Source organism: Styela clava, chromosome 2, assembly GCF_964204865.1.
Source record: "Styela clava chromosome 2, kaStyClav1.hap1.2, whole genome shotgun sequence".
Taxonomy (NCBI): Eukaryota; Metazoa; Chordata; class Ascidiacea; order Stolidobranchia; family Styelidae; genus Styela; species Styela clava.
Window position 1 is genome coordinate 22,127,192 of NC_135251.1, and position 10,575 is coordinate 22,137,766.

General features: G+C 38.0%; 1 protein-coding gene across 1 annotated transcript; it reads left to right on the top strand.

Annotated features, from left to right (window-relative positions):
- The first annotated feature begins 7,422 nt into the window (after positions 1-7,422).
- On the top strand, positions 7,423-10,372 carry LOC144432065 (E-selectin-like). Its single transcript, XM_078120097.1, has 4 exons — positions 7,423-7,438; positions 7,582-7,773; positions 9,263-9,466; positions 10,206-10,372. Exons 1-4 carry the CDS (start codon positions 7,423-7,425, stop codon positions 10,370-10,372), a joined length of 579 nt encoding a protein of 192 aa, XP_077976223.1.
- The last annotated feature ends 203 nt before the right edge of the window (positions 10,373-10,575 follow it).

A 10,575-nucleotide genomic window follows, 5' to 3' on the forward strand; every position in this document is an offset into this window, starting at 1 on the left:
CAATTTTTAACGATAAGAAAGTGTCTTTAAAACCGGTCCAAGTCAAGGGATTAATAAATATAGGCATTGTTTATTTTGAAACCTCTTTCAAAAGGAAAGGCAATATTTACCCAGATAAATACAATGACATATTAACAGAAACTTCGGGAAAGCAGACAAAACCTAAAATAAGGTTTAAAACGTTACTATGAAGAAAGGAAAGTTATGCAAAGATAAGGACATGCGTCGCTCACTCATAGATATATATGCTGCTAGACTTCTACTGCTTGAACATATATGCAACACGCCGCGGTTTCTTGGAAGCAAAATGCTCAATAACGCGCTGATTGAAGTCATGCATCCCAGAAATAACGTCTCTGTGAATGGATAAAACAGCCAAGGAATTTAATCTATCTTGCTTCATTGTGTTTCTGAGATACGTTTTAATACGCTTCAGCGTGCTGAATGTTCGCTCTGCGTCGGCGGAAGAAATAGGCGTCGTCAAAATGGACAACACTAAAAGGCTGAAAGAAGAAACGGATGAGGTGGAGGAAAAACGGAAGTTGAGGTGTTCCTAAAGGTGAAAAATTGAAAAACACTAAAAGGCTGAACACTAAAAGGAGGAAGTGGATGAAATTTCTTCCGACGGGTGGTGAGGTGTCTGAAGTCACTAAAAAGCTGAACACTAAAAGGAAGAAGTGGATGAAATTTCTTCCGACGGATAATGAGGCGGTTGAAGTCACTAAAATGATGAACACTAAAAGGAAGAAGTGGATGAAATTTCTTCCGACGAATAATGAAGCGGTAAAAGTCACTAAAAAGATGAATACTGAAAGGGAGAGGTGGTTGAAATTTCTTCCGACGAATAATGAGGTGGTTGAAGTTACTAAAAAGCTGAACACTAAAAGAAGAAATGGTTGAAATTTCTTCCGACGAATAATGAGGTGGTTGAAGTCACTAAAAAGCTGAACACTGAAAGGAAGAAGTGGATGACATTTCTTCCGACCAACGACTCTTCCGACGAATAATGAGGTGGTTGAAGTCACTAACAAGATGAACACTAAGAAGAAGAAGTGGATGAAATTTCTTCCGACGAATAATGAGATGGTTGAAGTCACTAAAAACATGAACACTAAAAGGAAGAAGTGGATGAAATTTCTTTCGACGAATAATGAGGTGGTTGAAGTCACTAAAAAGCTGAACACTAAAAGGAAGAAGTGGATGAAATTTCTTTCGACGAATAATGAGGTGGTTGAAGTCACTAAAAAGCTGAACACTAAAAGGAAGAAGTGGATGAAATTTTTTTCGACAGGTGGTGAGGTGGCTGAGGTCACTGAAAAGCTAAACACTAAACGGAAGAAGTACGGTAGATGATATTTTGTCCTATCGATTTTGAGGCGGTTGAAGTCACTAAAATACCGAACATTAGGAGAGTTAAATAGCCTAAACATATCCCGACGGAAGTGAGATTGGATGAAGACCCTGAAAGCGGACTGATGCAATTTTAGGCATGCCACTTTTAGATTTATGAATTGAATCGATTCAAATCGCAATTCATTTCGAATCCGATTTACGCGATTCGAAAGAAAGAGAGCCGTTTAGCGAAGAAGAACAAACACTCCAAATAACACCAATTGCCAGACGGGAATGTAAATGAATTTTTCGTTATTTACTTCTATTGATCTGCCTTCGTTCATTTTCAAGTTCAGCGCAACACACCCTGATCATCACTCGAGATGCTGACGTGCTGTGTGGGTAATTAATTTCCTTCAATCTGTCAGTTGAGTTTTCCACTGAATGACCTAAGTTTCTATCACACGCAAATTTAAATGAATCGTATACCCGAAATTTCGTTGCAATTTTGTTAATAATTTGCAACAGCACACCTTCTCTGCGACTAAGTTATGGTACGCCTTGACATGAATTAATAAACGATCAGATACCGACTTCTAGAAAACATTTAATTTTGATTGAAATTTAATTTAAACTCCGTTGAGAGTGAAATATTTCGCGTATATATTTGAAGAGAACTATTACTGAACAAGTTCATTCGCCGGGCATGTTAATTGACGATCATGTTTTTTTTATCCTGACATTTATATTTATGCTATTTTATTCCCATTTGTTGTACCTCCATTTGAGTGGCGGTAAATGAAATGAGGGAACACGTGGTAGAACACTTCTTGCAGCAGTAATCATAAAAGAAATGTAGTATTTTCTCCTAATCGTTTTCGGTTGGAGGTTTATTTTAAATGGTTTAATTACTTTTTTGTGTTCGAGCCAATTCCTGAAAGCATTTCTTATTTATAGTTATCCAGATGCAATTAAAATGCCTTGTCTTATTACACTATGCTGCTAGCATGAATATATGCTCGGTATCTTCTTGTTTAGCAAGCTCTATCGCAATAATGAGCCCATATATCACAGAGATGACAAAGATCTGCGTGTACAAAGTTTTCCTTCATGTATAACCCAGAGTCACAAATTATTGTACTAATATTTTAGAGATAAAAAATCTGTAATGAGTCCAGCCTTAATTTAATATAACAATAAGTGAAATACCACAATCACATATTCTCGGGTGGGACTGCGGGAACCAATGCTGTTACTGTTGCAGCACTGTTTAAGATGGTACAATAGAATTGTTTCCTGCGCTTATTTTCACAATTGAGTTGCATCAAATTGCTTCAGTCCTAAGGGGATGGTTGGTCAATACCGAATAGTTCACTATTTCGAATACATTCGAAAATAAAATAAAGTAATTGAGGCTTATCTATAGTAGCCTATATAAAGGAATTTGCATACAATAAACAATGGAATAACTGTCATCAACAACATGTTGTCTACCATGCATTTCATGTTTGCAGATTACTGCTATATATTTTCATATACCATGAGTTACGTTATCAGAATCAAATTAATACGGCAAGCATTTAAAATAGTGCTATCGGTCATGGATTTGAACATTTTGCGCAACACAAAATCATCCTAAAAAGTTTGAATACCAACCATTATCCAAATTATTTGCCAAAAAGCGGTATAAAGTATAAATTATATTTCTGATTTGCGACAATTTTTTCGTGAGTACGTAAACACGAATGAAAAATTAATTATATTCGGGCACTTCAATGTCCGCATATATATCTTTTATTATTTTATAAATACGGAAGTATGAATCAAAAATTAATTATAATCGGGCAGTTTACCACACATTTTCAAGTCCATGGATATATATACGATATATACGAAAATAGGAATCAAAAAATAAATAACAATCGCGCAGTTGGCCACACATCTATGTACATAGATTGCCGTGGTATTGTGCCCAAATATAATTAATTTTTGATTCCGTATTCCATTCCTTAAACTTAATATCTGTTTTTAAAATTTTGCAAGCAGTTCACGCACGAAGACTTGAAATAATGATGTATTAGTCAAATTGAAGTCCTGTTAGACCACTGTTTCTTAACCAATGTGCCATGGCCCACTGGTAAGCCTCAGAGCCATTTTGAGGCGGGCCACAAACATATTATAAATTACAAGGTTTGTTGATTGGAAAAATCGATTTGATAACAAAATCAGCTTCACGCGTCTTGAAAACAAGATATCTATTTGCAAAACATGCCTCGCCGTAACCCACCCATTGTGGCGCAACAAATTCATTATACGGCAGTAACAGCTAGAAATGAGTATATATATATAGCAATTTGCTTGCACATTACATCAAAATTAAAAACAATATAACGAGAATGTCATGGCCTTCAATATTCGCCAGGCTCGAACTGAGAATACCATATAAAAAATTAACATAAAACGAATCCACGAGGACATTGTCTCATAAATATTAAACTAATATAATAAATTTTCTTCACTATCCGTCGGAAGAAATTTCATCCACCTCGTCTTTTTAGTTTTCAGCTTTTTAGTGACTTCAACCACATCAACACCCGTCGGAAGAAATTTCATCCACTTCTTCCTTTTAGTGTTCAGCTTTTTAGTGACTTCAACCACATCAACACCCGTCGGGAGAAATTTCATCCACTTCTTCCTTTTAGTGTTCAGCTTTTTAGTGACTTCAACCACATCAACACCCGTCGGGAGAAATTTCATCCACTTCTTCCTTTTAGTGTTCAGCTTTTTAGTGACCTCGGCCACCTCACCACCCGTCGGAAGAAATATCATCCACTTCTTCCTTTCAGTGTTCAGCTTTTTAGTGACTTCAACCACATCAACACCCGTCGGGAGAAATTTCATCCACTTCTTCCTTTTAGTGTTCAGCTTTTTAGTGACTTCAACCACATCAACACCCGTCGGGAGAAATTTCATCCACTTCTTCCTTTTAGTGTTCAGCTTTTTAGTGACTTCAACCACATCAACACCAGTCGGAAGAAATTTCATCTACTTCTTCCTTTCAGTGTTCAGCTTTTTAGTGACTTCAACTATCTCATTATTCGTCGGAAGAAATTTCATCCACGTCTTCCTTTTAGTGTTCAGCATTTTTAGTGACCTCAGCCACCTCACCACCTGTAGTAGAAAAATTTCATTCACTTCTTCCTTTTAGTGTTCATCTTTTTAGTGACTTCAACCGCTTCAACCACCTCATTATTCGTCGGAAGAAATTTAATCCACTTCTTTCTTTTAGTGTTCAGCTTTTTAGTGACTTCAACCACCTCATTATTCGTCGGAAGAAATTTCATCCACTTCTTCCTTTTAGTGTTCAGTTTTTTAGTGGTTTCAGCCACCTCGGAAGAAATTTCTTCCACTGCCTCGTTTTAGTGTTCAGCCTTTTAGTGTTTTTCAATTTTTCACCTTTGGGAACACTTCAACTTCTGTTTTTCCGCCACTTCATCCGTTTCTTCCTTCAGCCTTTTAGTGTTGTCCCGTCAAAATGATGTCCAGAATTTTGCAGACGCCGTAAAGGTAGTTACTAGAGTGTTATCTATGAGGAACCCATAGAGCGCGCAAGTTGATATGAGGTTCAAAAAAGTTTGATTGGTGTATATACATCGCAATTCATTTTCCAATTTACCCACGTTTATCATGGGGTAAAATTTGGAGACAGTAGCCAACAAATGGATGGGAAATTGACGTGCAAATTTTGAAAAATTTTTGTGGTTCATCAAGGAGAACGCGGCAAGGTGTTCAGTGCGCAGACGATCGCCTATTTGATTCACCAGAATGTCACAGCATTCCTTTGCAGACAAAATCAAACGCTGCGTTGTTTGCCCGCGGCGTAAAGAAGCACTCCATGTGTCGTCGTATTTTATTGTTTCCCGGATACGAGATACAGCATCGCAGAAGTCTGAAATACACGACTGCACAGACGCTCCATCCATTAGCCTTGACTGCAAAGCGCCGTATAATACATCCACGTGATAGAATATTGCGGAAAAAAAAGCGAGAAAAAATGAAAACTCACCATCTTCTAGCAGACGCTTTAGACCTGCCGCCTCCCTCACAGAGCGTTCGTCCCAAACCGGAGAGCCCTGAATGCCATTGAAACACTCAATGAGCTCAGACCTAATTTCGGACACGCCCTGCACCACGCGTGATTGGAAGTTCCAACGTGTTGGTGCACAAGCTGGGAGACGGCGGCTACATATCTGGCGAAGGAGGTCAGAGCGCTTCGGCGAAACGGAAAAAAATGAAGAAAACCCCGAAACATTTGCAAAAAATATACGAACGAGAGGGGTATCAAGACACATATTTTATTAACGAGGTTGAATTGGTGTGCATAACAATGTAAAAAATGCGCATGAGGAAAATCTTCTTTTATATAAACTTGAACACCATGTTTCGACCCACTCATGACTGCCGCGCCGTCATAAGTTTGAGCTATCAATTTTGACTTCGCGTTGTAAGGCTTGTAACACTTCTTTCAGTACAGCCGATATCCCGCAAGCCGTGCGATCAACGATTGGTACAAAGCTGTGAAATCTCTCGGTAGGTTTACCATCTTTCACAAACCGAAAAATCACAGCCAGTTGGGAAACGCACGTGATGTCAGTTGTCTCGTCAGACTGAATCGAAAGGAACTGGCAATTCTCAATTTCCAGAGCCAAATGTAAATAAATTTTATACATTGAGTCGAGCAAATCATTTTGGATATCCTTAGATGTCCCTTTCGAAACAGTTGCGGCATCAAGATGATCTCTCAATACTGTATCTAGGGATGCGGTGTATTCGACCATATCCAAAAATACCCCTCTATTAGAAGAGCCAGCCCGTTCATCGTGCCCACGGAGGGACAGCTCGTGACAACCAATGAACTTCAAAACATCTATCAATCGACCGAGAACATGGCGGTTTTTCTCGACGTTTTGGTTGTGCCGACGAATAGAAACCGCGCGTTCTTCATCCAACTGTGCTGCAATATTAACATTTCCGAATGTTCGGTATTTTACTGCATTGTCCAGATGCTCCATAGAAGATTGATGATCCCTGGCACGCTCGGAAAGATGTTTAAGATCTCTAAAACCAAATTTACACCAACGTGAGTCACGGGCGGTAGCAAAAAGTAGGCAATAAAAACAAAAAAGTGCATTTTTTTCCTCGCTGTAACACAACCATTCGTGTTTTTTATACCAGGTTTCTGCGCAGAATGTACGCCGACGCTTTCCTCCGTCGTGGGATTGTTCCAGTGAACAATTTTTTGGTTGATAAGGCCCAAGACGTTGTACCTCTAATTTTTGTTCCAGCGGCAGCTGCGAAAACGGAGTGCGAAGTAGTGCATCAACCTTATTCATTATGAGGTCTAAGGCTAAGAAATGCGAAGCCGGAAAGAAGTGAGGAGCTCAAAAGGAATGTGGAAAATCGAAAGCAAATGGACTAAAGGGTCTAACTGATTCAAATAGCGAAACAAGCGACAAAAACGAAGGCGAGGAAACTATCAACTCTTCAAGCAACCAACGAACGAGAAGGAATGCGTGAATATGTCAACACGTTGTTGTAAGAAACGTCGGCATTGTGTCGTCATAATTTCGGGGCTAGCCCCGATCGGCCCCGATGATTTAGTAAAAGAAACAGAAAACAAACGAGACAAACGCGGCGAGTGGAAGATAAAAGAGAGAATACGATATACAATGAGCAACCGGGGCAAAATCGGCGTCGCCCCGTCGACGTTCGGCAAAGGCTTTGCGAGCGAAAAATGAACCATGTCGGGAAAATATGGCTAGTGTAGACAGTCTGTGCAACCGATATTGAGGTATTTTTCGAATATTTTTTATTATACCGAAAAAACAACCGGAGCATTGCCCCGGTTGGCCCTATTGACGCGCCGCCACTGCCTTTACCATTCACATCCTTCTCCTTAGAACGTGTTTGAATGGGAAATGAAAACCCTTTTGCAGTTTAAATATTTTCAAAAAACATTTTTTTGCCGATCAAAAACGACCTATAAAATTTTATCAAAAAAAAAACAAACGTAAAGACGATTTTATTGCCATGTCATTTCTTCAAAGTTAGTTCTTCGGTTATGAAAAAGTTTTATACAGTTGGCTCTAACTTATGTGTTGTTTCTTAGTATAGCAAGCTTATTCCTGAAGGTTATAATCTCGTAGTTGAGTTATAAATTCAAATTCTTCTTTGTTACACTTATTTCAGCTACTGTTTGTTCATCTGACCCAGTAATCGAGAATGGACGACCTTCTACGAGTTGTGCTAATACGACAGTCGGGTGTGAATGTTCAATCAAATGTAATGAGGGATATTATCAGTTAGGAGCCGCTGCTGTAACTTGCGAGAAAACAAGTCCCGGTATTGGAGAATGGATTGTCGACAGCTCTGATTGTCGAGGTACTGTTCGATTAGATAATTCATTTTCTATTGGCGATTAATTATTGTATTATAGTTATTGTATTATTATTATCATAATTTTAAATTTTTTGAATCCATCACTAAGAAAAGCGCAATTCCACTGAGGGTGTGTGGAATTAGGTAGTAAAATTGGGTTGAAATTCCATTTCTATCGATCAAGTTTTCTTTTTCTTGTCAAATACGAAAGACTGGGTATGTTTCCAAATCGCACAAACTTTAGATACCAATCTTTTAGTCCAGGGGTGCACAACCTTTTTCTTTAGACGGCCGCATTACGTTATTGTAAAAGGCTTGGGGCCGCCAGTGGGTCGAGATCTATTATGAGCTGTTTGTATTATAGAATTGGTAATCATTGATATGTGTTATTGTTTTGCGTCTAAAACGTTCATGAAATGGTGAAATTTAAACAAATCTACTAAATAATTTTTTTTAGTGGTTAGTATCAGCGACAGCGCAACGTCTTTTTAGTTTGCCCATTACGTTATAATTGCTGATATTCATCGTCAACGTTTACTACTTTGCAGGCCGCAGCGGATATAGGATTTAAATTTTTTTATTTTCTAGCACAACTGCAGGTTTCATCAAACAAAATCGTAAGTTAAGCGATCATCGACAACAGGTCTTTTCAGGGATAATTAAGGAATCGTAGTTTTGACAATGATTTTGCTAATTTCATTCAAATCACTGAATGTTTTGGTCAGCTTGATGTGTTCGTTTAGTTAGGCCGTTAACATCGATATTGTGTTTGTAAACTATATTTTGGGAAATTCTCCCTATTTCACAAGTATCCTCTTACACATGTACGTTGTTTTGTGTCTCAAATACGTCAATAATTGTTTTTTCCGCCCGGACTTGTGCGTCCAGAGTAAAGAACTCGTTATTTTGCGATCATCGGTGACGGAACGCTTCATATAATGATAGAATGATTCTGCGACTGAAAATAAGAGAGTAGTTACTAAAACTGAAGACGGTGTTATAAAATACCATCACCGTAACTTTTGTTTCCGGATTCCGCGACAGATAAAAATTTGGATATCGTGAATCGCCGAAGTTTAACAATTAAATTGCTCTGCTGGAAGCTTTATCACAATTACCGATGTGAAATAATTATTTATGCCCACGTTGTGCCTTCTTACCCATTCTCGAATTACCGTCGGGGACGCACTCGACTTTTTATCGGATTATGATGATCGGACAGGTTTACCACGTATGTTCAAGTCCGCAGATTGCCGTGATATTTAACTGTATAATTGATTCTTTTATTTTGTCGTAGGTCGACGCAATCCCGAGTTACGCCGAGCACAATTAAATCAATATAAAGAGACATTTTAAATTCTCGTATCATTCGTGGGTTAAATATTTTGAGCAACATAAAAAATCATTATTCGCTGAAAAAGCTGGCTTTTTCAACGAGTGGCATCATCGCACCCCTGCTCTAGTTCATCTAACTATATACAATTTTGTTCAGCGTTGACGTGTATCATAAACTTGATGGTATTTATCAACGGAGGTCCATCATGCGCAGCTGTTAAACCATTTGGTGGCCAATGTACTTTGGAATGTAATAAGGGTTATTACATGACTGGAATAGGTACAGCAACTTGTATTGACCAACAGCCAAACCAGAAAAATACTATAGGAAAGTGGGATTTCGGAGACAGTTCTTGTGAAGGTACTTTCAAAACACATATCCACTATTTTTCCGATTAACCCGCGACGAAAAGATACTTACTACAGCAGGTGAACCTGTATTCCCAAATTTACCTCATAGAAAATTATAACCTTACTCGGACGAAATTGAACTCATAAAAACCACTACATTGTCAAGAATGTGCACATGAATACTGTAGACACATAACGAAATAGTAGCCTACTGTTTGACCTATGTCACAAATTGTGCAACCTATTCAAAAACCAAAGCTCAATGAACGTCAAGAAAACTCACTGAAGACTCGAGTAACGATTAAAAAATAATACATTGTCTGAAATTATGCATGAAATTAAATATTTTTTCAGTGCCGCGGTGACACTGAAACATTAGGAAATTCTTGACGCAAAATTTGAAGAAGACAGTGCAAGTGTAATCATAATTAAAGATTTGAAAGAAAATAACCGTCACAAAAGCTAATTTAGGATACGATTATTACTTGTAATGATTATAAAGCGTGGTAATCGTAACCAGATGATGACAATTTGATAATAAAAATAATACCAATCTATCACCGATATTGTGGATACCTATTCACGATACTGATACATCCGCATACTTTATTGTAGACGTAGAAACAGATTCAATTTTTACTTTCTCATTGGCCAAGAAGTTTGAATAGAAAACCACAATAGGTTACGCAGAACTGTTACGTTTGTTTGTACATTTTGATTTTGAATAAATTTGCAAATTTTATTTTCAGCTGTCATTTGTTCTAATTCTCCTACATTTGCTAATGGATACCTCACTTCATCGTGCGTTGGAGATGAAATGTTTGAGGAAACTTGTGATATAAAATGTGATCGAGGCTACTATATGTCAGGAAATGGAATTGCGACGACGCAACGACAGCAGACGACAATACAATAGGTATATGGGATACAAGTGGAAGCTCGTTTAAAGGTGAAATTTTTGCAATAAAGTCGAAATTTACTAGACACTCAGTGGACCTATGGGCCGTTTTGTTAATATGTTATTGGTGATATTCTTCTTCTTGAACAGCTTTTCTCTCTAGCTTCTGAATCAATTTCTTTGAAATTTCCAGTGATATTGTTGTTTTTGCTAGGAGAGTA

Bases quoted from the DNA above. Each gene is read 5' to 3' on its own strand.
- LOC144432065 (XM_078120097.1), top strand. The intron at 7,774-9,262 runs GTACTGTTCGAT...AATTTTGTTCAG, and splicing joins CGACAGCTCTGATTGTCGAG to CGTTGACGTGTATCATAAAC. The intron at 9,467-10,205 runs GTACTTTCAAAA...TTTTATTTTCAG, and splicing joins CGGAGACAGTTCTTGTGAAG to CTGTCATTTGTTCTAATTCT.